This window comes from Arabidopsis lyrata (genome assembly GCF_000004255.2).
Source record: "Arabidopsis lyrata subsp. lyrata unplaced genomic scaffold ARALYscaffold_8, whole genome shotgun sequence".
Lineage (NCBI taxonomy): Eukaryota > Viridiplantae > Streptophyta > Magnoliopsida > Brassicales > Brassicaceae > Arabidopsis > Arabidopsis lyrata.
The window spans coordinates 41,681-66,766 of NW_003302548.1; the positions used below are offsets into that span (position 1 = coordinate 41,681).

The 25,086-nt window shown below is 40.6% G+C and overlaps 5 protein-coding genes across 9 annotated transcripts; 3 read left to right on the forward strand and 2 right to left on the reverse strand.

Annotated features, from left to right (window-relative positions):
• Positions 1-435: 435 nt before the first annotated feature.
• LOC9299396 (phosphoglycolate phosphatase 2) lies at positions 436-19,836 on the forward strand. 5 transcript variants are annotated; one of them, XM_021016011.1, is made up of 16 exons: positions 436-613; positions 1,562-1,676; positions 1,895-1,966; positions 2,431-2,525; positions 2,601-2,673; positions 3,000-3,043; positions 17,846-18,016; positions 18,093-18,160; positions 18,231-18,326; positions 18,397-18,540; positions 18,660-18,719; positions 18,803-18,855; positions 18,932-19,029; positions 19,097-19,196; positions 19,277-19,380; positions 19,496-19,836. In XM_021016011.1, exons 7-16 carry the CDS (start codon positions 17,938-17,940, stop codon positions 19,597-19,599), a joined length of 906 nt encoding a protein of 301 aa, XP_020871670.1. In that variant the 5' UTR covers positions 436-613; positions 1,562-1,676; positions 1,895-1,966; positions 2,431-2,525; positions 2,601-2,673; positions 3,000-3,043; positions 17,846-17,937; the 3' UTR covers positions 19,600-19,836. The 5 variants fall into 5 exon arrangements, with proteins under 5 accessions (XP_020871670.1, XP_020871671.1, XP_020871669.1 ...); XM_021016012.1 differs by having other exon boundaries at positions 2,431-2,520; XM_021016010.1 differs by having other exon boundaries at positions 2,431-2,502.
• On the reverse strand, positions 5,658-8,040 carry LOC9301177. Its single transcript, XM_021016009.1, has 2 exons — positions 6,964-8,040; positions 5,658-6,575 (listed from the first exon to the last, which is right to left on the reverse strand). The coding sequence occupies exons 1-2, from the start codon at positions 7,663-7,665 to the stop codon at positions 5,790-5,792; spliced, it is 1,488 nt and encodes a 495-aa protein (XP_020871668.1). The 5' UTR covers positions 7,666-8,040; the 3' UTR covers positions 5,658-5,789.
• LOC9301178 lies at positions 8,584-10,702 on the forward strand. The gene is made up of 2 exons (XM_021016008.1): positions 8,584-9,347; positions 9,736-10,702. Exons 1-2 carry the CDS (start codon positions 8,646-8,648, stop codon positions 10,588-10,590), a joined length of 1,557 nt encoding a protein of 518 aa, XP_020871667.1. The 5' UTR covers positions 8,584-8,645; the 3' UTR covers positions 10,591-10,702.
• A 545-nt stretch (positions 19,837-20,381) lies between the features above and the next one.
• On the forward strand, positions 20,382-23,088 carry LOC9299399 (serine/threonine-protein kinase D6PKL2). The gene is made up of 3 exons (XM_021016007.1): positions 20,382-20,669; positions 20,906-21,846; positions 22,008-23,088. Exons 2-3 carry the CDS (start codon positions 20,963-20,965, stop codon positions 22,885-22,887), a joined length of 1,764 nt encoding a protein of 587 aa, XP_020871666.1. The 5' UTR covers positions 20,382-20,669; positions 20,906-20,962; the 3' UTR covers positions 22,888-23,088.
• LOC9299400 (U-box domain-containing protein 37) lies at positions 23,033-24,330 on the reverse strand. Its single transcript, XM_021016015.1, has 4 exons — positions 23,892-24,330; positions 23,690-23,808; positions 23,472-23,587; positions 23,033-23,389 (listed from the first exon to the last, which is right to left on the reverse strand). Exons 1-4 carry the CDS (start codon positions 24,151-24,153, stop codon positions 23,158-23,160), a joined length of 729 nt encoding a protein of 242 aa, XP_020871674.1. The 5' UTR covers positions 24,154-24,330; the 3' UTR covers positions 23,033-23,157.
• Positions 24,331-25,086: the final 756 nt, after the last annotated feature.

Genomic DNA, 25,086 nt, shown 5'->3' on the forward strand with positions numbered 1-25,086 from the left:
CTAACTAATTTATGTAAAACTATGTTCCAAATATATTTAAGAAACATATGGGCTCACATATACATTTAGATGTTTTGTAATTTATAACAAAAAATAGAATGTCATATATGTTAAATTTTAAATGTTTTTTATAAAACATATAAGAAAATATAAGTACAAAACATATAATAATTGTCCTTTATTAATTGCTAATCTCTTAAATATAGAGGAAAAATATGCATAAGTACCACTAATTACATTATATGTAATTAGTCTAGTAAATATTGGACAATAATTAAGTTTGCTCAGAGTTTCTCTGGTTACGACATGTCAGCATGACAGTCTTGTAAATCACACGTGAAGGTAATATTTTTTATTTAAAATGTTTGTCAGGGGATATGACGACTCAATGATGACTGATGAGTGTAAAATACCCTTGACTTTTTTTAAAGAATTACACCAAACTTTATCTCTTCTTCTCCTCTTCTCGACAAACAACAACAGATCTAGGGTTTCTCACTTCAGCCTCCAAAGTACTCTGACCCATAATATCGATTCAATCTCACTGAGATCTCGCCGGATCTTTTCGCCGGAACTTCTCGCCGGAGCAGTTGGTACTCATCTCGCCTATCTAGTACGTTGTTTCTCTCATATGGTTTATGGGTTTGCTCAAAGTCGGGTCTAGGATTCAAAATTGGTGTTTTCCGATAAGTTCTGTCTCAGGAGCTCTTTTGTTCGGTCCTTCGTCGTATTGATAACTGTATTGATTTTGGGCTTCTGGGTTGGTTCTTAACAGTCACTTGACATGCTTAATAGAAGTGAAGTAGTATCAGTTTGCTTATGAAGTAGTATCTTCTTTGCTAAAGCTTTGGATCTCTGTTTTTTCTTCGCTCTTGGTTTGTTGCTTAGTGAAAAACTGCAATTTCTCATGGAGAAAGCCTCTGTTTTGTATAGTGCTTAGGCTTTAAGTTCGTGGATCACTAGGCCAATGTAGAGACTAGTTTACTAAGTATTGTAAACACATTTAATAGTGTTTCAGTCTTGATGTAGCTTGAAGTAGATGATATGTTTCAGTCTTGAAGTAGCTTGAAGTAGATGATATGTTTCAGTCTTGAAGTTGCTTGAAGTAGATGAGATATGTTTCAGTCTTGAAGTAGCTCTTGTTTGATTCGTGTTTGAAAATTGAAGCTATTCGTGTTTAGACAGCAGAACCCATCTAAAACGTTCCTAAGTCAAGCTTTGGCTTAGCAAAGACTTTAGCTTAGCACCTGCATCCGTAAGATGTTCTATGATGGCCTAGTTCTTAGGTTGTAAAATCTTGTAGCTTCTGTAGTTCAGTGGACTGATTTTAGTTCTTTTGTCTAATTTGGTTGATGTGTGTGTGTTCATCAGATTTGCTCAGTGTTGTTCTTTAATATTCTATAGATTGATATCTTCTAGGATACATGATAATAACAATGTAGTATGTGTTGGCTAGTTTCTTAGTTTTGAGCTTGTGTGGTGAAAACTTAATAAAACTCAAATACAAACTATATCTGTCATAGCTTACCGTCTGTAACCATTTGAAATGCCTTGTTTGCAGCTGTTTTCCAATATAAAGAAGAGCTTGAAACGTTGTAATACTCCTTGTTCAATTCTTTCGAAGTCATTGGGTCCCTGAAAAGCTATGTGAAGTCAAATCAACGTTCAAACTCTCAGTAAGAACCAGACTTTATTCAATTTGTTCAAGGAGAAAGAAACAAAAGAGTGTCTTTGATGCTGTTTGCTTGAAGTAGATGATATGTTTCAGTCTTGAAGTAGCTGGACAGAACCAGCTTTGTTTGTTATAGTTTTGCCAAGATAACTATTTTAAGACCATTCTTTGAATTCTTGCTTGATGGTTATCTAGCTAATTCAAATATTTGCTTCTTTTCAGGTTTGAAAAGCAAGTCTCTTTGGATTTCTCTGAAAAGCAACAAAAAATGACATCCATATCCCCGGTTCTGATGTGAGTCTTTCCCTCTAAACTCATGCTTTTATGATATTTAGATTAGTTTTTTTCTGTGAAATTTAGATTAGGGACGAATGAAGACTTATGAACTCTAGCTTTTGTTTCTTATTTCAGTGTTCTGAATTCTAGTATGAACTCTAGCTTTTGTTTCTTATTTCAGTGTTCTGAATTCTAGTATGAACTCTAGCTTTTGTTTCTTATTTCAGTGTTCTGAATTCTAGTATGAACTCTAGCTTTTGTATCTTGTGAACTCTAGCTTTTGTTTCTTATTTCAGTGCTCTGAATTCTAGTTTGAACTCTAGCTTTTGTATCTTGTGAACTCTAGTTCTAGTATGTTTCAATGAGAATGTTTGTTTGTGTTTATCTTGTTACAATGAGATTATTTTGTTACACTTTGGGTTATAGCAGCTTCTGTACTTGTTTAAGCTTAAACATTTGTTTCTTGTTTATTTTCGGAATAGATAACATTTTGAGAAAGAGAGGAAGGAGACATAACATTTTGAGAAAGAGAGGAAGGAGGCAGATAATATTTTGTAAGACAAGGATGAACAGTAAAGTACACATTTATTTTCGGAACATATCGTTTAAATGTTGGTGTTTTTGGGTTTAAGAATTGGCTTTGTTTGTGCAGATGGAGAATCAAGTACCACCACTTATAGCGTAGGCCATTGCCCTTACTGAGAAGAAAGTCGGCATTGCTTTAGGTATTTTTATGTTTATGATACATCCTCATAGCTTCTATGTTTCAGGTTGTTTGATTGCTCATGATAATATAGAATGTTACTCATTGTGTTCTGTACCTTGTGGTTGACTTTTACATTGTAGAGTTTGTATATTAGACTTAATTAATGTATACTTTGGAACTTTGGATTGGATTATTTATATTGTGAAAACTCTGAGTGGCAAATACACGTTTTATGGATGTGATCAAGTTAATGCTCATGTACTTTCCTGTTATAATAGTTCTTTGTGTCTAAGTTTGTTCCATGTTGATAGTAACACAAGGTTATTTGATCATCTTTGCTGGTAGGTTCAAGGGAAAGAGAGTTGTATTTCTGAAGCAACTTCCTTCTGGTTAGTTCCTCTGTTTCCTTTAAATTTCGTGAATGTGTTATTTTTTGGGTGAACTTGTGTAGTTTGATAGTTAATACTCGTTAGCTGTGATCAATGCATGTTAAAGTCTGAAAATGGTTGGTAGTTGTTAATTAGGGTTGTCTACATCAAATTTAATAATTGTTTAGGTGTGAGCCTTTTGTATTTCATTGATTGCCAAAACTATTAACACTCACACTTAAACACAAATCTCCTTTACTCTCACATCACTTAACACGGTTTATTAATTAGTCATAAGGCCATCGCAATCTCCCGGTCTCTATCTGGAAGGTTCTTGATCAAAGCGCATGGAGCTCGGATCTGAGATCTGAAAAAGCCGCGAAGTGGAGAAGATCGTCTACTTGGAACATCTGGAACATCTTTGTCCATCATTCCGATCCTAGAGAAGTCCGGCATAGACTCCGAACATCGAAGTTAAAATCCATATCTGCAGAAGTAAGAAGAATAGTGAGAAGTAAAGGGAAGTTGAAGCTGTAATTTATAGGGACTTCATATCCCTAGCAAGCAGCAGATTCAGCCCGGAAATGGAGTGATTCGCGGCGAGATTTATGTCCTTAAACCAATCCTGCATTAAAAGACGCATCTCCGAAAATATTTGAAGAGAAAGAAAAATTGCAAAAGTTTTCATAAATAAAAAGGGGGGCCGAAGCCCATTACGAGTTCAAAATAGGAGCAGAGTTAGGGAACATTTAAGGAAGTGGCTCAGGAACAGGCTCCTTCATTGCCGGTTTAACTTTCGAAGTGGACGCCTTGTTCTTGGCATCCACTTCGGGACAATCTCGAACGCGTTTTCGACATGTGCTGGCCTCCCCCTCGTCTTCTTCTTCGCTGTCAGATGGAACGGTATAGACCGGGGCATTCACGGGACTCGGGACTCCTTTAGCGCGGAGATACATCCGGAGCATCTTCGGGATCGCAGCGACAGAATCAAAGTTCCGCCATTCCCATTGAAAGGGATCACTTTCCAAAGCCCGTATCTTCCTCTCCACCCGAGCGATGCGAGCCTCGAGTGTTTTCCTTTTGAGGCCCAGCCGCTGCCTCTCTTCACATAAGCGACGGTGTTTGTCGGCAACCTAGCATAAAGATGAATGAATAAGATGAAACAAAAAGTTTTTAATCAAAGACGACAGATATTAACCTTGTCAATAAAGTCGCAAGCCTCTTTCTTCTCCTTTGAAGGAAAGTGAAAGACGGCGTGAGGAAAAAGAACGCCGGCTGGTTCAAAGCCGTCGCCGGACAAGAAGAGTGGGCTGCCGGGATCAATGGGGGCTACTTTTTCGTTTTCCATTCTCGTAATATTTCTCAAGTAAGATTCTAAAATCGTATTTAAAGAAAACTTAGAGGTAGGTAAGCCTTTATTTATAATGGTTTAGGGTTTGTCTTGGAACCATAAATCCAATAATGGTAGTGTGCCCGAGTGGTTTAAACCATTTTTGGAAAATCGAGAAAAGACAGTTATTGCATTAAAGACGAGCCGTTTTCCTACTTTTAAGAAATAAGAAGGGAAAGAGCAACCGTCGCATTAACTACAAAAGTTTCTAAGGCCCAAGCCCAATAAATTTACCGAGTTGACTAAACCCGAAGTGGGGAACTCGCTTTAAGCCGAGCTCAGTTCTCGCATTCTTAAGAGAAAGGTCTGATCAGCCTAAAAATCTCAAAAGCATAACCACAAGGCCACAAAGGGTTAAAAGCGGACTTTGCAAACCCGCACATAATTTTAACCGAACCCCCTTGGGGTCAAAACCTAGAAAGGTTTAAAAGCCTCCTCAGGAAAATACCTTGTTCAAAAGAAATAATAAAGCCTTCTTAGGCAAAGACAAGTTCGAAATTAAGTTTTAAAATAAATGAGACAAATACCCAATTTAAAGTGGACGCAGCCACTACAGAGTGATAGCCACCTCGGACTCCGGCTCAGCAACCGAAGTTTCATTCGCCTCCTTGACTAGTGCTTGGTCAGATGGAGCTCTTGGTCCGCCCTCTACATTGCAACCATCCTCCGGGGTGACCTCCGGTGCCGCTGGAACTTCGGGTGGGACGACATCTTCCGTCTCACTTGAGCCTGGAAAGGACAGTTCCAGTCAATTTAAAAAAAAAACATAAGGTGAGAAAAAGGTGGTAAGTGTCAGGAGGCAAGAGTTACCTGTCCAGTCTAGACCCGATTCACTTATAGGAGGCGATTCAGTAAAGAATTCCTCGAAGTCCTGCGGGTTGAAGGTCGAAGTGGGAAGAGCTGCCAAGCAACTCCGCTTTTCAAAAAGATTAGCCGACAGTTCAGTCCTTTCTTGCTCCTCGGAGAAATCTGTATCATGACTTTGATCCAACAGAATCAGGTTGCTTTCGTGCTCCTTGATGTCTGATTCCAAATCTGACCTAGCTTTCTCGGTCTGCATGAAGCGGATGGCCCCTTGGATCAACTCCATCCCGCGTCCCTTAACCTCCTTTCTGGCTTTCGATGTCGACCTCGCCAACTCGGAATCACGCAATTTGGCGATCGCCTTGTATTTCGCGTTAAGCTCAATAAGTTGGTTGTTCAGGGAATCAGCGGTTGATTCGGATTCGTGAAGCCTACCCTGAACACCAGAAAGCTCATCCTGGAGTTTGAAATTTTGGTCATACTGGTCCTGCAGCTCCCCCTTAATCTTCGCCAGCTCGGATGTCAGACTATCGACCTTGTCCTCCAGATCGTGCTTGGAGCCGGTAGAAGAGCTTAGTTCAGCCTGCAAGTTATGTGATTGCATCCTTGTGAAAGTTCAATCATGTGTTGGCACTTGCCACATTGGCGCCACATCTTATTGTTCGCAAGAGATTTTAGCTTCACGTCATCTGCTGGAGGGTTAGGATGCAATTTCTTATACTCAGTGCAGGACAGATTTGCATGCCACGGAACTTTACAGTCCACACAGAAGAGGCCACGACATTCAACACATCTCCTAACTCCAGATTTAGGGTAAACAGACAGTAAGCTCTTGGCAGATTCAGAAATCTTGGTCTTGGACATCAAAGCCGAGCACCTCGGGTAAGGGCAGTAAACTCTCTCTGTGACAGGTATCGCATTCTCTTTAAGTCTTTGTTGCCACATTTTACTCAGTTTTGGAGTCAAAAGCTTGCCACAGGCATCGATAACCAGCTCAGACTTGCAGCCATCGTGAGGACATTTCGGAACCATTCCATGAAGCAGCTTCACCTCAACATGTTGTTTCACACATTGAAAGCAAAAGCGGTGACGGCATTTTCCAACAGAAAACATGCGCTCAGCAAGGATATCGTTGAAACAGATAGCACACTCCTCTTTCCGAGCTGATTTTGCTTGGCGAGGATCTTCATGAGGGGTGATCTTAGAAAGTATTGATTCCCTTGCAAGTTTATAAGCAAATTTAACATCGTTTCCAGCCACCAGAACATGCTGACAAGATGAAAAGTGTTGCATGATGCTTTGTAGATCATCTAACAACAAAGAAATCTTCTTTTGCTTGGCCATCCATTTTCCCGTGACCTACATTCAAGTAAAACACAATCTTCTCAAACATATGACAGGAAAAGCTAGGTAAAGAAGCATAACTCATTGCAATTTAAACCATCTCTCAAAACACAAGCATAGAACCTTAGAAGTCACGGTCTACTGTCTCCTAACTAGTAAAGATTAGCGCAGTCAGATCTATATAAATGCAAACCAAAGACATATGATAGTGGCTTAGAAAATGGTTACAATATACACTACACTTTTAGATTCCAGGACAAAGGAATCAGCAAAAAGTTCAAACGAATTGCAAAGAGAACAAACCAGATCATCTTTAGAAATACATAAACAAAGTCGGAATCATAAATCTAGAGTAGTTCATATTAAACATTCAATGAATAAACAATGAAAATCGGAAACTTACGTATTGGAAAATCGGGAAAGAATCGCAAAAGAAAACAATATGCTTAATCCCCAACTTCAATGCTTCGGTTAATCCTCGGATCAATGCCTTAAGCTCTGCTCCCTGACGACTCGTGCCATAGTCCATCAATGGTCCCTTCATCTCAAACAACAAATTATCCCTCTGGTCACAAATAGCAACCCCAAACCCAGCCACTACGTCCGTCATCTTCCCCTTCCCGTTCTCATCGCTAACCAAACCCTTAAAGTAAAGCCTATACAAGAGGTTTCCATTAAATTTTCCGGCAGCAGCGTTAACCCTCGAACTACCCTCACAGACTAATTGCGCTGGACGAACAGTTACCTGCGGCAAGGGTTTCATATTATCGTGTCCGGAAGTACTCCGGGAGTTACCAAGCCCAATGTTAGGGTTTGGTTCATCTGTACGTACACCAGTGACAGACTCGTTGGTTTTGCCTTTGCCTTTAGAGTTTCCTCCGCCGATGGCTCTCCTAAAATCGAAACCGTAACCGCTACTTTTTTTAGCCGTCGTCGAACCGTTCCGATCGTTTTCAACGATAGCGATACCACACCGAGCCACAATCGGAGGAGAAGGTGGTCGTTGAGGAGTGCGAGATTGAGAAGATAGAGAAGCCGCGAGTGCCTCCTCCATCTGTAACCGAAAAGCATATTCGGAATCGGAACCCATACTTGCTTTCCGCATAGTTAAAATCCACTGTTACTCTCTGTTGGTGACGACTGACGACGAATGGTTTTTGCTTTACGTCGTCCTTTTCAAAATATATACAGAGAACCGTCACATCACACGTGTGTAGGAAGGGGTAAAAATGTCATTTGTGAATGGCTTACATGAGAGTCTCACAGGAAATTAGATGGAGAGCTATGCGGCAGTGAAAAACGTATAAATTAGATTTATTGTTGATTTCGATTTCACTGTGAAAATCGAAAAGACATAGGAGAAAGACTAACGTACGGAGAGATGACGAAGATCAACCACCAAGATTCTTCGAAATCGTGAGTAAGCGATAGAGAATTGGAGCGAGATTCGGATCTCTCTCCCTGGGGAAGACAGTTGCGACTCGAGCAGCAGAGATTGTCGTGCCTCGTGTGAAGTTCATAAACCAGCGTCGTTTAATAAAATTTTAGAAAACGATAGCGTTTTGTAATGGTGTTTGTTTGGGCTGCCTATTTATACCCGTTTAGGCCCGCGAAATTTAAGTCTACAGTATTTTAACATCATAGACAAAATGCGAGTCAGATAATGATGATTTCATTTGGGATTAAATAATTCGATTTCAAAATGTAGCTATCGGATCCCAAGGAGAAAAAAATTACTACTTTGCTAATTTAATTAATTTCCTTGATACTGTCATTAATCAATGATTTAATTTGATAGTGTTATAGTTTCCATTTTTTACTCAACTTACTCCAACTGATTGATAGATGGAGACTGGAGAGATCAATTTACCTTTTTATTTACTGGTTAAAATCAAGAATTTATGGTTCTTTGACTTCTTTTGACCAAGAAGCGTCTCATGTAAGCCATTCACAAATGACATTTTTACCCCTTCCTACACACGTGTGATGTGACGGTTCTCTGTATATATTTTGAAAAGGACGACGTAAAGCAAAAACCATTCGTCGTCAATCGTCACCAACAGAGAGTAACAGTGGATTTTAACTATGCGGAAAGCAAGTATGGGTTCCGATTCCGAATATGCTTTTCGGTTACAGATGGAGGAGGCACTCGCGGCTTCTCTATCTTCTCAATCTCGCACTCCTCAACGACCACCTTCTCCTCCGATTGTGGCTCGGTGTGGTATCGCTATCGTTGAAAACGATCGGAACGGTTCGACGACGGCTAAAAAAAGTAGCGGTTACGGTTTCGATTTTAGGAGAGCCATCGGCGGAGGAAACTCTAAAGGCAAAGGCAAAACCAACGAGTCTATCACTGGTGTACGTACAGATGAACCAAACCCTAACATTGGGCTTGGTAACTCCCGGAGTACTTCCGGACACGATAATATGAAACCCTTGCCGCAGGTAACTGTTCGTCCGGCGCAATTAGTCTGTGAGGGTAGTTCGAGGGTTAACGCTGCTGCCGGAAAATTTAATGGAAACCTCTTGTATAGGCTTTACTTTAAGGGTTTGGTTAGCGATGAGAACGGGAAGGGGAAGATGACGGACGTAGTGGCTGGGTTTGGGGTTGCTATTTGTGACCAGAGGGATAATTTGTTGTTTGAGATGAAGGGACCATTGATGGACTATGGCACGAGTCGTCAGGGAGCAGAGCTTAAGGCATTGATCCGAGGATTAACCGAAGCATTGAAGTTGGGGATTAAGCATATTGTTTTCTTTTGCGATTCTTTCCCGATTTTCCAATACGTAAGTTTCCGATTTTCATTGTTTATTCATTGAATGTTTAATATGAACTACTCTAGATTTATGATTCCGACTTTGTTTATGTATTTCTAAAGATGATCTGGTTTGTTCTCTTTGCAATTCGTTTGAACTTTTTGCTGATTCCTTTGTCCTGGAATCTAAAAGTGTAGTGTATATTGTAACCATTTTCTAAGCCACTATCATATGTCTTTGGTTTGCATTTATATAGATCTGACTGCGCTAATCTTTACTAGTTAGGAGACAGTAGACCGTGACTTCTAAGGTTCTATGCTTGTGTTTTGAGAGATGGTTTAAATTGCAATGAGTTATGCTTCTTTACCTAGCTTTTCCTGTCATATGTTTGAGAAGATTGTGTTTTACTTGAATGTAGGTCACGGGAAAATGGATGGCCAAGCAAAAGAAGATTTCTTTGTTGTTAGATGATCTACAAAGCATCATGCAACACTTTTCATCTTGTCAGCATGTTCTGGTGGCTGGAAACGATGTTAAATTTGCTTATAAACTTGCAAGGGAATCAATACTTTCTAAGATCACCCCTCATGAAGATCCTCGCCAAGCAAAATCAGCTCGGAAAGAGGAGTGTGCTATCTGTTTCAACGATATCCTTGCTGAGCGCATGTTTTCTGTTGGAAAATGCCGTCACCGCTTTTGCTTTCAATGTGTGAAACAACATGTTGAGGTGAAGCTGCTTCATGGAATGGTTCCGAAATGTCCTCACGATGGCTGCAAGTCTGAGCTGGTTATCGATGCCTGTGGCAAGCTTTTGACTCCAAAACTGAGTAAAATGTGGCAACAAAGACTTAAAGAGAATGCGATACCTGTCACAGAGAGAGTTTACTGCCCTTACCCGAGGTGCTCGGCTTTGATGTCCAAGACCAAGATTTCTGAATCTGCCAAGAGCTTACTGTCTGTTTACCCTAAATCTGGAGTTAGGAGATGTGTTGAATGTCGTGGCCTCTTCTGTGTGGACTGTAAAGTTCCGTGGCATGCAAATCTGTCCTGCACTGAGTATAAGAAATTGCATCCTAACCCTCCAGCAGATGACGTGAAGCTAAAATCTCTTGCGAACAATAAGATGTGGCGCCAATGTGGCAAGTGCCAACACATGATTGAACTTTCACGCGTCAATCTCCTTTTCCCGACCAAGGACCAGCCCCTCTTAATGTTTAATCATGTCATCAAGCTCACCGTTAGCCTGCCATTATGCATGAAATCGAGATGGTGAGACATTTCGATAAACGGCAGCACAATCGGAAAAACAAAGCGGAACTAACCCGAGATGAATGATGAGCATGAAGCAGATAACGTTCACGAATCGCAGGGCGCCACTTGTCGAAGTCTGGCAAGATCGAGTCTTGAAGCATCGGAAGACGCTGCCCTCTTTCTCCATAGCTGCGAAGGAGGAGTTGTAAAAATTGGAATCTTAATAGAAACAAAAACGTTTAAGTATGTGTAAATCACCAAACCTGAAAGCGATTTGACTTGAGGGACAAGAGCAGGCTTTAACCTCGAGGAAGCATCTCGAGATTCAGAATCTCCCTTTTTAGGAGATGCACTCCGAGCAGTCTTTTCGCTGTCGGGCTGGGAAGAAGAAGACATATCAACAGGTCGGGGAGGACCCATTGGTTCAGTAGGAGGGGATGATCGAGGTGAACGGTCAGTCCGGGCCCTTGATTTCTCCCTTTGCGGAGAAGAGTCACTACGGGACGACTTGTCCCTCTTCCTGCGAATCACGACGAGGAGATCGCTCTCTCCGAGGAGAACGTTCGTCACGACGTTCGCGACGAGGTGTTAACCTATAAGCAGCAACGGATCTGGCTCCCTCGGTGCTGTTATCATCAACCAGCAGGGTTCTGCTGTAGTCTTTTTTGTCAATGGCGGCCGCAAGGAACGCCTTGTTTTCATCACAAGCCTCTGCTATCGGCTTGGAAAGTTTCTTACGCTGGGCAGTAAGGGCCCGAGCTGACATTCCCTGAGTTGAGGGAGGAGGCGGAAGACGATGAAGTAGATTGGGAGGACTCATCCTGAGTTTTCGGTTGGCCTCGACAAACCGATCGAGGGTGAAAGAGTTCCAAAAGGTTTCCCCTTCAAGGATTGTTTTGAAGAACTTGACGAATTCTTCAGTCGGAAGAGTCGAAGCGATGACAGCTGCGAAGTGAAAACAACGAGTTTGGTCAGTAAAAAATAAAACAACCAAGGAAGGAATATACGACCTAATTTCTACCAGGCTTCGCAGACCACTTCGATGGGAGTACATCGGAAAGATTTCCAATTGAAGCAGGAGTTTTCCTAATCAGGAACCAAGGATGGTGCCAGTTTTCATCCTTATTCGGGAGGTGCGAAATAACGTTCCTGTTGGCATTTGGATACGCCGAGAAGTACCATGTTTTCTTTGATGAACTCCTTACACTTAAGAGTTCATTCAGCTCGGGGACTCCAATGACGTAGCCAGCCTCCGCCGCAACGGTTATAATCCCGAGGATGGTTCGGAGGAGATTGAGGGTTAGTTAAGGTAAAGCAATCTCAAGAGCCGCCAAGAATCGAACTAGGGCTTCGGGAAGGGGGAAGGTCAATCCGTAGCCCTTGAAGTAGATTTCGTAAACACAAAAGTAGCCGTCGCGGTGGTTCTCCGGGGATTCCGTGGGATCGGCTATCTGTGCCTCCGCTATGATTCCAGGAGGAATTTGACAAAGCCCCTTTAATCGTTCAAGGGATTGAAGAGTACAGGTGGATTTGTAATGAAGACCGGCAATATCGTTAGGACAAGTGCATTCGTCATTGCTAGAGCGCCTCTCATCGTAAGACGGGGATTCAGGTCTCTTAGAATCGGAAGTCATCGGAGAAAAATGAAAAATTCAAGATCCGGCGAAGAGAGGTTCGGCGAAGAAAAGTAGAGAGAAGTTTTGATTAAAGCACAAAAGTAAAAGAAGAAAATGATGGTGAAAAGAAGTTACCTTACACAAGCTAAATGATGAAACCGCCTCGGAAGTTGTGTGGGAAGTGGGAAGGTTTTTCCCGTTTTAATAGTAATTAACTACTATGCGAATACGGACACATTAAGAGAGAATAATTGTGCTTAATTAGCCATTTAAATGTCGTTTTTCTATGTATAAATAAAAAGGCCAATGGCCATGTAAAGGGGGGATTTCTCTCTCGAGCAAGAAATACTATAGCAATTTTTTGTAACAATTCATAAGCCTTTTTTACATTCTTATTTTTTGTCCCTCAAGAATAATCTTTCCTACTAATAAAAATACTTGAGTGTGTGAATCCGACATCCACACGCGGCTAAAGTGATGGAGCTTGATCCAATAGACATGGCCCAAATAAAGGAAGAAGATTTATTAGTAAAATAAAACGCTTGAAAAAAAAAAAAAAAGACTGCTGAAAAAGGACTCTTAACATCTTAACTTCACCACATCTTTGTAGAAAAGTATAAGCGGAAGAGAATGGAGAATAGAGAGAATAGTGAACAGAGAGAATCTGTATATTTCACTTCGATCTGAATAGTACAAAGAGATACAAATATATAGAAGGAGAAGAAGAAACTAGCTGTTACAAAAGGGGGGCTGCATGAAGGAGAGAGAAGCAACACTAATGATTAAAAGTGGTTGGATTAACATTCCCCCTCAAGGTTGGCTGGGAGATGTTAATCAAGCCAAGCTTGCCAAGAATGGAGTTGCCTCATTAAAAACCTTACCAGGAAAACCCAATGGGAAAAACTATGGTACAGGGAAAAAGAGTGCAACAATCATCTTCTTGATTGGTGAAGATCAACTAAGCCAAGCTTGCCATGAATGAAGTTGCAGACCTTTGAATTTGCAGCTTTAGTGAAGATCTCAGCGAGCTGATCTGAACTTCTTGTGTAAGTAGGAATGATAACTCCAAGTTCAACTTTCTCCCGGATGTGATGACAATCCACTTCAATATGTTTGGTGCGTTCATGGAAGACAGAGTTGGAGGCAATGTGAATTGCAGCTTGATTATCACAATGCATGGTGATTGGTTGAGGAGTCTTGATTCCTAAATCCAAAAGTAAAGCCTTTAGCCAGATAAGTTCATCAGTTGTAGTCGCCATAGCTCTATATTCGGCTTCTGCACTTGACCTTGAAACCACTTTTTGTTTCTTGCTTTTCCATGTGACAAGGTTCCCACCAACAAATGTACAATACCCTGAAGTTGATTTCATGTATGTACGATCTCCAGCCCAATCTGCATCACAATAGCCAACGATCTCGGTGTGACCATTCTTCTGCATCCAAATTCCTTTGCCTGGGGTTCCCTTTAGGTACTTAAGGATTCTTTCCACCATATTCCAGTGATGAATTGTTGGTGCTTGCATGTGTTGACTGACCTGGTTCACAGCAAAGCATAAGTCAGGACGAGTAATTGTGAGATAAATGAGCTTACCCACAATTCTTTGGTATTGTCCAATGTTTTCGTATGGTTCCCCCTCAGGTTCCCCCTTACGGCAATCCTTGTAGCTTTCTTCAAGAGGAGTCATTGCTGGTTTAGCTCCAAGCTTTCCTGTTTCACTAAGAAGATCAAGTGTGTACTTTCTTTGGGATAAGAATAGTCCTTCCGGAGAACGACATACTTCTATGCCAAGAAAGTACTTTAGTTCACCTAAATCTTTAATATCAAAGTAGATTTAAGAAGAGACTTAGTATTTTGAATACCTTCTTTATCATCACCAGAGATGATAATATCATCAACATAAATATGAACAACAACAATACCTGTTTCCCCCTGAATTGTGAATAGCGAATGATCTGCTTCTGACTTTCTAAAACCATGATCAAGTAGGGTTTTACTCAGTTTGTGATACCAAGCACGTGGAGATTGTTTTAGACCATAAATAGCCTTCTTTAATTTTAAGACTTTGCCATCTTCAACGTCAATGCCAGGAGGTGGTAACATATAGACTTCTTCTTCAAGCTCTCCTTGAAGGAAAGCATTCTTAACATCCATCTGCCATAAATCCCAAGAGAGGTTAGTGGCAAGAGAAAGGACAACGCGTACCGTATGAAGTTTGGCAACAGGAGCAAACGTGTCTTTATAGTCTTCTCCATAGGTTTGAGTGAAGCCTTTAGCAACTAATCTAGCTTTGTGCCTTTCGATTTCACCATTGCTATGATATTTGATTGTGAAAATCCATTTGGATCCAACTGGTTTCTTGCCCTTAGGAAGTTCCACCACATCCCAAGTGTTGTTTCTTTTCATGGCTCCATGTTCTTCATCAATAGCTACAATCCAAACCTCACTGTCCTTTGCTTCTTCATAAGTCTTTGGCACAGTTTCCTGGTCAATTTTGCTAAGAAAAGCCTGATGGTCAGTAGGAAGGTTAGTTAACGAACAATAAGCTTGGATAGGATGAGCAATGGCAGAGTTATAACAAAACCGCTTTTTGATCATTGTAGCAGGATCAGTCTTTTGTCTAGTACTTCTTCTAAGAGGCACAGGAGAATCATCTTCGTGAATGGCTGTCTCTAAATCTTCATCAGAGGAATCAGTGTTAGTGGTGTTTGTATCTGAATCTTGAGAAGTCTGCTGCAGGTTTTCAGAAGTCTGCAGGACGATTTCTGAAGTCTGCTGGACGTTTTCTGAAGTCTGCTGTAAGTCTGGTGAAGTCTGCTGGACATTTTCAGAAGTCTGCTGCAAGTCAGGTGAAGTCTGCTGTAAGTCTGATGAAGTCTGCTGGACGTTTTCAGAAGTCTGCCGCAAGTCTGATGAAGTCTGCCGGACGTTTTCACTTCTTTTACTGCTATTGGAGAAGTTGAGGTTTTCCAAGAGGAACTTGAGGCTTTGAGCACGATCAGATTCAGAATTTGTCAAGTCCTTTAAGGTGTCCCAATCTTTTTCTTCATAGAAGCCTTTTTCCTCATCAAACTTGACATCCCGAGACACATACATTCTTTTGTTTGTAGGATTGTAGCATTTGTATCCCTTTTGAGTCGTGGAGTAACCAATAAATATGCTCTTTGGTTGAAGCTTGTTTCTATTGTCATCTGGGACATGCACATAGCAAACACAACCAAAAACTTTTAGAAAATCCACAGTAGGTTTAATTTTGTTTAGTACCTCATATGGAGAAATGTCTTTTAGACATTTGGTTGGAAGACGGTTGATGAGATAGCAAGCAGTCATGACAGCATCACCCCAGAAGTGCTTTGGAACATTTTTATAGAACATCATAGTTCTTGCAACCTCCATAAGGTGGCGATTTTTACGTTCTGCGACACCATTTTGTTGGGGAGTGTACGGACATGTAGTTTGATGAACTATTCCATGCTTAGAGGTAAACGCCTTGAACTCATTGCTTGTGTATTCACCACCGTTATCAGTTCTCAAGGTTTTGATCTTAGCATTGTACTGAGTTGAGACATAGCTGTGAAAGTTGGAAAAAGCTTTGAAAACACGGCCTTTAGAAGGTAAAAGAGTTAGCCATGTGTATTTGGATTTTTCATCAATAAAAGTAACAAAATACTTGTATTGATCTCTTGTAGCACAAGGAGCAGTCCACACATCAGAATGAATGAGATCAAAACAATTTTCATAGATAGTAGAAGAGTTTGGAAACACAGTTTTACAATGCTTTCCTAAGATATATGCCTCACACTTCTCATGATCAAACGACATTTCAGGAAGTAACATCTTAAGAGCTTTAATATGAGGATGTCCAAGTCTAGCATGCCAAACAGAATTATTAGCAAAAACATAAATAGGATTGAGATTTTCAATAACATAGAGACCATTCTTTGTTGAACCTTCACCAATTGTCATCCCCGTCTTAATATCCTGAAACCAAATATCATTAGGACTGAAAATAGCCAAGCAATCAAGATCTTTTGTAGCCTTTTGGACAGAGAGAAGATTTGAAGCAAATTCAGGCATATAAAACGCTTTAGAGTCCTTATTAAATAATTTCAGATTTCCTACTCCTTTAACAGGGACACCATGACCATTAGCAATGATAACATTTCCAGTAGCAGGTTTAATGTTATTAATAAGATTAATGTCACTAATCATATGATGGGAAGCACCGGAATCAACAATAATTGGTTTATCAGTTTTAAGAGTAAGTAAAGCATTACCAGATTCTTTTAGAGATGCAATGCTTTTGATAAGGGCATCCAAATCCGATTTCCTAACCACATCATCTTCAGAGGCGGAAGCAGATAAAGCCTTCCTAGATTCATTCATCTTAGCAGGCTTTAGGTGTGGATGAAGAACCCAACATTTATCCTTGGTGTGCCCTTTTCTTTTGCAATGATCACAGATGAATTTGTTGTAATCACCCTTTTTGTAGGCACCTTTGTTAACGAAGGCAAGCTCACTCTTTTGACAAAACAAACTCGTGGATCCTTCTTCCTTTTGAATCTGCATACATACTTCATTCAAGTTTGGAAGCTTGTCAGATCGAAGGATATGACGAATAAGACCATTGAAAGAAGGGTTAAGAGTTAAAAGAAGCCCAAAAACTTGATCTTGAATGCGCCTTTCATTAATCACCGCAAGGTCTGCAGTTGGAGGACGAAGAGTTTCCAACTCAGCCCACAAAGATCGATACTCTCCAAAATGTTGGGTGAAAGACTTTTCTTCCTGATGAAGAGTGTTCAACGCCTTCTTCACTTCAAAGATCCGGCTGAGATTTGAAACGTTTCCATAGACACCTTTTAAGGTATCCCACAACTCCTTGGCTGTCTCACAATAGGAATAAGCAGTAAGAATAGACTGCTCTAGAGAGCACTGGAGGGCAGCAAGAACCGTCTGGTCTTCCTGAAACCATTTGGATGATTCGGAAACACCAAAGGGGTTGTCATCCATCACATCTTGGCTCTTCTCTTGAATGTCAACAGTCACCTCTTGGGTGCTTATAATATGATTCCATAAACCACGGCTGCAAAGAACAGTTCTAGTAGTTCTGGACCAAAGTAAGTAATTATCCTCTTTAAGGATAACAGGAAGGATAATCTGTTTTGAGTTTTTCATATCCAGAGAAATAAAAAACGAAATTGGAAGATTAAAAAGCGAGAAAATAAGGATCTAATGCTCTGATACCATGTAGAAAAGTATAAGCGGAAGAGAATAGAGAATAGAGAGAATAGTGAACAGAGAGAATCTGTATATTTCACTTAGATCTGAATAGTACAAAGAGATACAAATATATAGAAGGAGAAGAAGAAACTAGCTGTTACAAAAGGGGGGCTGCATGAAGGAGAGAGAAAGGACTTCATGCATGAAGGAGAGAGAAGCCACACTAATGATTAAAAGTGGTTGGATTAACAATCTTTTGGGTACAAACACGAGATGATAAAGTTTGAGGCTATGGAATTAAGGTCAACTCAATTATATGAAGTTTGAGTTAATTATATGAAAGACTTCCGGGTATAATACTAGTATTTTTATAATTCAAAATTGAAATGGGCCTTATAATTATGTTCATGCCCGATAATAATGGGCCTCTCTCAATGGAACAGTGTCCAAGTGTACTCTGGCCAGAATCATGAAATCATCATCAAATTCCCGAAAGGGAAAGTAGAAGAAGAAAAAGAAGACACTCCTCCCTCCAATGGCGCCTCAGCTTCTCTCCTCCCGTAACTTCAAATCTCTCTTTGACTCTGTCGACACTTTCCTATTTGACTGCGATGGTACGTACACTCTTTTCTCCCTATTTTTCATTCGATAGTGATCCTTAATTACCCTCTGATGATTCGGTCCGTCCAGGTGTTATATGGAAGGGTGAAAAGCTCATCGATGGCGTCGCCCAAACTCTGGACCTAATCCGCTCTAAGGCACTTTCTTCCCTTTTCGTTTTACTCTCACCCTTCCTTTCCCCTCTCTCTTATCTTTTGCGATATTCAGGGTAAAAATGTTGTCTTTGTGACCAATAATTCGGTCAAATCGAGGAGGCAATACGCTGAAAAGTTCCGATCTTTGGGTGTCCCTTCTGTTACTCAGGTATACTTCACTTTTCCCGACTACGCTTTTCCTCTGCTTACCATTTTAAAAAATGTGATTCCTTTGCAAGGATGAGATCTTCTCTTCGTCATTTGCGGCCGCTATGTACCTCAAAGTCAACAATTTCCATAAGGACAAGAAGGTTTATGTGATTGGTGGGGAAGGCATTCTTGAGGAGCTCCAGATTGCTGGTTTTACAGGTCTCGGTGGTCCTGTAAGTAGTTTTTTTTCCGACCGTTTTGATGAATACGTTTGGATCGTGTCATGTTTTGGTCAAAATTTGAATACTTGGAATTCCTCTGTTTATCTAAAGCAGTATTTGTTTACATGCAGGAAGACGGTGAAAAGAGGGCACAATGGAAATCAAACTCTCTCTTTGAACATGATAAAAGCGTATTGTGCCATAAGACTTCGATTCCTTCTCCAAAAATAGAATCTTGCTTTATTTTCTAATCATGTATGACTTCCTCTGCCAGGTGGGAGCAGTTGTGGTCGGACTAGACCCCAATATAAACTACTATAAGCTTCAGTAAGATGGATAACTGTTGCATGCACCTTAATCAAGTTTCCGAGAGTTTAGGCTAACACAATAACGGAAATGGCAGATACGGTACCCTCTGTGTACGCGAGAATCCGGGATGTCTTTTCATTGCAACCAACCGTGATGCAGTAGGACATATGACGGATCTCCAAGAGTGGCCTGGTATGGTCATTAGACTCAAAGTAGCAGATGGGTTTTAAAAGCATCAAATTCTTACTTGTAATTCTAGGTGCTGGTTGTATGGTTGCTGCCATGTGTGGATCAACTGAAAGAGAACCAATAGTTGTTGGGAAACCATCTACTTTCATGATGGACTTTCTGCTACAAAAGTATGTGCACATGAAATCCCACAACAGTGTGCAGTATATAGGATTGTGTGATGAAGAGGTGTTTTTCCTTGTGTTTGCAGATTTGGGACAGAAACGTCAAGAATGTGCATGGTGGGTGATAGGCTAGATACTGATATCTTGTTTGGACAGAATGCTGGCTGCAAAACTCTCCTCGTCCTAACAGGTCATTGCTATTGACTGTATGATTCTGTTTTGAGTTTTCCAAGCCAATACAAATCAATGGCGATATGTGGACAATGTTTAAGTGAACTCACAGTGATTAGGCTTTCTCAAAACAGGGGTGACAAGTGAATCAAATCTACTAAAAGAGGGCAACGAGATTGAACCAGACTATTACACAAGCACGGTCTCTGATATGATGAAACTGATGGAGTCTCCCTAGTAAGTAAGGGCATCATCATCATGTTGCTTTACCCATGAATGAAACAGTCATTTATGTCCCTGTTATTGCGTAGGGAAGTTAATAATCTGATGGTCCACATCATCAGAAAACATGGCGTGCTAGCTTTTAATAAAGGCTGAGTTGAATTCTTTTGTTATGTTTCTGAATAATAAGGATTTGAAGCATATGAAGGATTGATAATAGCAAATAAGAATTTTCATGGAAAGTCCAAAAGCACAGGCTGGTTTCATGTCATAGGGTACTTAGGGGGGTTATTCTTTATTATTATTAGCCTGCTTGGTCCAGAAACATGTGATGCTTATTGATAATAGAAACTAAAATGTAAATCGAGGAACACAGATCTCTTGAGTTAAGAGATTTAAAAAGGTTCCCATCCAAACGGCATGTGATGCGAATATTCCGCTACTGCAAAGTTAAAACTAATGATAATGAAACTCATCCTCAGTTTGCAAAGGGCATAGGAACATAATGAGGGAAGAGAGTACAAATCGTAGTAATTGGCATGCCTTGTTCTCTTTTTTCTTCTCAAAGTCATTAATGCTTACTAACAACAGGTCTAATTGTCTGCGTCGTGAAACTAAAACATAATCTTTCATCATTTGCTTAACATTTGTCTTTTCTAAGAAATTCAGGAATTATCAATTTATGCAATCACGCACATTTGTGATCATTCAGCCACTAATTCCTTTTTTTTTTTTTTTTTTTGGTCGCACTCTCTTTACCCCTTTTTTCTTTTGTATCCAATACGGATATAGAAAATTGATGTAATTTAATACTAGTATTATACTAACACAAACAAAAAAAAGGCGAAAGGTATTATCTTGTAACTTAGCGCTTTTAGAGTCTTTTAATTTATTTTTGTAAGTCTCTCTTGGCTGTGTGACTGACTGGATCCTCCCCTCCGTATCCGGCGAAATGACAAGTGTGTAGAGCAACAGAGATGGTGAAGCTGAAGTGATTGATCATCATGCATGTAATTGTAGCAGCAAGCATATATACTGTACTTTCCTCTCTTATTCGAATCTTCTCTGCGCCAATCCACACCCAAGGTATCTCCTTCCTCCTCTCCTTCTTTCTAGGGTTTCTCCTAAAGTTACTACCTTTACCTTGTTTCCAGATCTCCCTTGTCTTATTCTTCTCATTTTAGATCTTCGTCGACCTGAAATCACGTCTCTCCCATTTGGGATCTGCGTTTTTTTCTTTCTTTTTACTTGTACATCAAAGACATTAGTTTTGTGCTGTGGGGCTTTGTTCTTCTTCTAACTTGTTCTCATGATCCAACTAGGGTTTGAAGGAAGATGTGTCTTTCCCGTTAGCTAAAGATAATCTATTTTGTGTCCCAATGGCGTCTACTCGTAAACCCAGTGCTCATAAAGCTGAAATCGAAGCTCAGAAGCGCTCCTCTTCAAATAGTAGTAATACTAAGTCAGCCAAAGCCGAGATTTTTGAGCCGACGCAGTTACAAAGATCAGTAACAAATCCAAGTGCTGTTGGAATTCCGGAGAGTAAACGGTTGCCAGAGTCTTTTAGGAAGCGATCTAGTGACCCAGCTGTTTGTAAACCCGATTTTAGCTCCCTATCAACCGTTCTTGAGCATGTAGATTCATTGACCATTGATGAAAAGAAAACATCTGGCTTTGGCAGTGTCAAGACCAGCTCTGCTTCAGCCAAAATGAGTGATGGTACCAGCAGTCTTGGCAAGACAAGTGGAAGTGCCAAGCTAAGTGGCCGCCTTGATTTCATGGAGAGTGGCAAGAGCAGTATCTGCAGAGGAAGCACAAGCAGTGATGTCAGTGACGAGAGTAGTTGCAGCAGCTTTAGTAGCACTGTCAACAAACCCCACAAGGCCAACGACTTGAGATGGGAAGCAATCCAGGCTGTTAGGGTTCGGGATGGGGTTTTAGGTCTTAGCCATTTCAGGCTCCTTAAGAGGCTAGGCTGCGGGGACATTGGGAGTGTTTATCTCTCTGAGCTGAGCGGTACTAAGTGTTACTTTGCTATGAAGGTTATGGACAAGACATCCCTTGCCAGTCGCAAGAAGCTTCTCCGAGCTCAGACCGAAAGAGAGATTCTCCAGTCTTTGGATCATCCGTTTCTCCCTACCCTCTACACTCACTTTGAGACTGACAAGTTCTCGTGCCTGGTGATGGAATTCTGTCCCGGAGGAGATTTGCATACTCTCAGGCAACGCCAGCCGGGGAAGCATTTTTCTGAGCAAGCCGTAAAGTGAGTCATCTTTCCTTTGTCTGTCAAGATTAGCATTTCCTTTGATTTTATCTTATTACAAAGTATTGGATAAATATCAAAAGAGAATATTTTGGGATCAAGCCATTTACTTTGTTTCTTATTCTCATCTCACTGAGGGTTTTGTTTTCAATGTGTCGCAGATTTTACATAGCAGAGTCATTGCTAGCTTTGGAATACCTGCACATGCTTGGGATTGTGTATCGCGATCTTAAGCCCGAAAACGTTCTAGTTCGGGAAGACGGACATATAATGCTCTCTGATTTTGACCTTTCACTCCGCTGTCTTGTCAGCCCCACTCTAGTGAAATCTGCCGCCATCGAGTCAGATCCATTACGAAAAAATGTTTACTGTGTGCAGCCCGCTTGCATTGAACCCTCCTGCATTCAACCGTCTTGCACCGTCCCCACCACTTGCTTCTCCCCACGTTTGTTCTCAAGCAAATCTAAGAAAGACCGTAAACCCAAGAATGACACCGCGAATCAGGTTAGGCCATTGCCAGAGCTGGTAGCCGAGCCAACCGATGCACGGTCCATGTCATTTGTGGGCACGCACGAGTACTTGGCCCCAGAGATCATCAAAGGCGAAGGGCATGGCAGTGCAGTGGATTGGTGGACTTTTGGGATCTTCCTTTACGAGCTTCTCTTTGGGAGAACGCCTTTCAAGGGCTCGGGAAACCGACAAACACTGTTCAATGTGGTGGGTCAGCCTCTGCGGTTCCCAGAAACACCTGTGGTGAGTTTTGCAGCAAGAGACCTCATCCGGGGCTTGCTCATGAAGGAGCCGCAGCAGCGGCTGGGGTTCAAACGGGGAGCCACTGAGGTTAAGCAGCACCCATTCTTTGAAGGTGTGAACTGGGCTTTGATTCGGTGTGCGACTCCACCGGAAATCCCAAAGCCGGTTGAGCTGGAAAAGGGACCTGTGAGTGTTGCAGAGGCACCATCAAGCCAGAAGACATCAGCCGGTTTGGTTCTGAATGCTCAGAAAGGATCTGATAACTATTTGGAATTTGATTTCTTCTAGCGTTACGGTTAGACATATGTTACTCTATTCTTCCTTTAAAGACTCTGTGGTAAAGATGATTATCAGGTGTTGATGTTTCGCTCTTTATAGATTGCCATGAATTGTATGCTTGTTTGTATGCATAAGCTGCTGTAGTTTATAAAAATGTTGTAACTGTTTCTCGTAACCTTATTAGTTTTTATCAGAATTCCTTTTCACTTACTCTATCGAATGACAAAACGCAGTAACATCAAATGTATTGTCTCTGCATCTTGATCTCTCTTTACATTATTATCTGTTAGTTTTGGGCTTACTGATAAAGCAAATGCAAGCAAAAGGGTCAACGGGTTGATCTTTCTTTTGTCGATGTGCTATTGGGGACTTAGCTGGGCTTCTCGCCATCGTCGCCTGCTCCATATTTATCTCTTTTCCCTGGCATATGACTTTAACCTCACACACGTCTGCTGCGGAGCTCCTCATTATCAGTTCAGGGACACTGTTTCCTTTCATCGTCGTTGCTTTCCTACAAGAAGCCATAAAGAGAGAAGGGTGTCCTGTCATCTGACAACTGAAAGAGTTGTGGGGTTCATACTTGTGTATATTACCTAGCATTAGACTTGTCGATCCCAAGAACAAGCTTCTTAATGTTAAGAATGGTAATGAGGTCTTGTACAGCCTTAGCCACAGAGTCACTCTCAACCAGTATTGTCTCCACCTTCACCTGTTCCTCACTTACTCTCTCATATGTTAGCAAACTATATATCTTGATCCACTCTTAAGCATCCAAACAACACCAAAATAGAGAGAAAGGGAGAAATGGGACCTTGGAAGCAGAGCAGGTATGAAGGAACTTGAGCAACAGAGTTCTTCTCTTTTCCCTTTCCTGAGACATAAAGCTTTCTACTTGTTCTTGACTTGCTTTCTCCCTCGTCAGCCTTCCCACTACACGGATCATACATACACTTGAGTGCAGGGACGCACATTTAATCAAAGGTAACAAATGGACGAGAAGGATATATACAGACAGGGATAAGGAATGAAGCGAGTCTCAGGGAAGACATGGATGAGGAAAAGAAGAGTAGAAGAAGAAGTCATAAGATTGTCAATAGCCCAACGCAATGCCTCCATGCTCGAGTCTCCTTTCCCAACCCCAACATAGACGGAGTCCTCTCCATTCATCGACACTGTTCCGCTGCTTCTCCCTTCCAACTGGCTCTCTCTCACGCTCTCCAGTCCTCTCCTTCCATCTTCCTCCTCCTCCTCTATCTCATTGCTCCTCCGTTGCATTTCAAGTTTTCTTCTCGTTGACTTTTTTGCTCTTCTTTTGCCCTCTCTGCCGCATCAAATATTCTTCCTTTCCTTTAATATATATATGTGCAATCTACATGTGCTTGTGGAATGTATGACCTGATGATTGTGGTGTATTTTTGCGTGTGAGGTTTGTGAAAGCCTGAACTTTTCAAGACATTGAACCTTTTACATATCATGACGATTTCCGTATACAAGGTTTATCCACCCACGTATGTGTCAATTTATAATAAAATAAATTCCGTAAGTATAACAAAATTTGATTATACATTTGCATCATCCAACTTTAGAAAGATATATAGTTTTTGGGCTTTTTAGCAAAGTAGACATTTTATAAAAGTAATTTGAGAAATATGTAGTTTTTTTAGAAATTTGTGAAATAGACACTTTTTATTTCTTTTGTGAGATAGAAGTGGTGTGTAATAGACTAAAAGACAAGAAAGAAGTCAAATACCATTTTACCCCTTGTCTTTTGTGAGTTAGTTTTTGTGTGGGTTCAAATCTTTTATATTATTGGATCAAATTATATTATATCATTACTTTTTTTTTTCTTAATCTTTTTTGTTTTCTTTTTTTTAAAAAGAATCTTAAAAAAAAAAGATGACTTGTATATATTCTGCTACCAATCTCGTACACCAGCATTTTAAACATAGTTTTGTACACTAACTTGTACACCAAGTCATTAAGTACATCGATTTGTCTTATATTTGTAAATTGAAGTAATTATTGTTCATAATATTAATACAAACACGATTGTGTATACCATTAAATTGAAATAATGTTTGTACATTTCTACGTAGTGTACACTAACGTTTGTACACTCCTCTGTACACCAATCTCGTACACTATTGTGTAAATATTTTTTTATACATTATCACTTGACAAAAATGGTTCTTTCTTTGTATGTGATGT

Excerpts from the sequence above, each read along its gene's own strand:
- LOC9301177 (XM_021016009.1), bottom strand. The coding sequence starts at position 7,665 with ATGCGGAAAGCAAGTATGGGTTCCGATTCCGAATATGCTTTTCGGTTA. Across the intron at positions 6,576-6,963 it reads CTTTCCCGATTTTCCAATAC|GTCACGGGAAAATGGATGGC; the intron begins GTAAGTTTCCGA and ends ACTTGAATGTAG.
- LOC9301178 (XM_021016008.1), top strand. The coding sequence starts at position 8,646 with ATGCGGAAAGCAAGTATGGGTTCCGATTCCGAATATGCTTTTCGGTTA. Across the intron at positions 9,348-9,735 it reads CTTTCCCGATTTTCCAATAC|GTCACGGGAAAATGGATGGC; the intron begins GTAAGTTTCCGA and ends ACTTGAATGTAG.
- LOC9299396 (XM_021016011.1), top strand. The coding sequence starts at position 17,938 with ATGGCGCCTCAGCTTCTCTCCTCCCGTAACTTCAAATCTCTCTTTGAC. Across the intron at positions 18,856-18,931 it reads ATAAACTACTATAAGCTTCA|ATACGGTACCCTCTGTGTAC; the intron begins GTAAGATGGATA and ends CGGAAATGGCAG. Across the intron at positions 19,381-19,495 it reads AACTCTCCTCGTCCTAACAG|GGGTGACAAGTGAATCAAAT; the intron begins GTCATTGCTATT and ends TTCTCAAAACAG.
- LOC9299399 (XM_021016007.1), top strand. The coding sequence starts at position 20,963 with ATGGCGTCTACTCGTAAACCCAGTGCTCATAAAGCTGAAATCGAAGCT. Across the intron at positions 21,847-22,007 it reads TTTTCTGAGCAAGCCGTAAA|ATTTTACATAGCAGAGTCAT; the intron begins GTGAGTCATCTT and ends AATGTGTCGCAG.
- LOC9299400 (XM_021016015.1), bottom strand. The coding sequence starts at position 24,153 with ATGCAACGGAGGAGCAATGAGATAGAGGAGGAGGAGGAAGATGGAAGG. Across the intron at positions 23,588-23,689 it reads ATACCTGCTCTGCTTCCAAG|GTGAAGGTGGAGACAATACT; the intron begins GTCCCATTTCTC and ends AGTGAGGAACAG. Across the intron at positions 23,390-23,471 it reads ATCGACAAGTCTAATGCTAG|GAAAGCAACGACGATGAAAG; the intron begins GTAATATACACA and ends GGCTTCTTGTAG.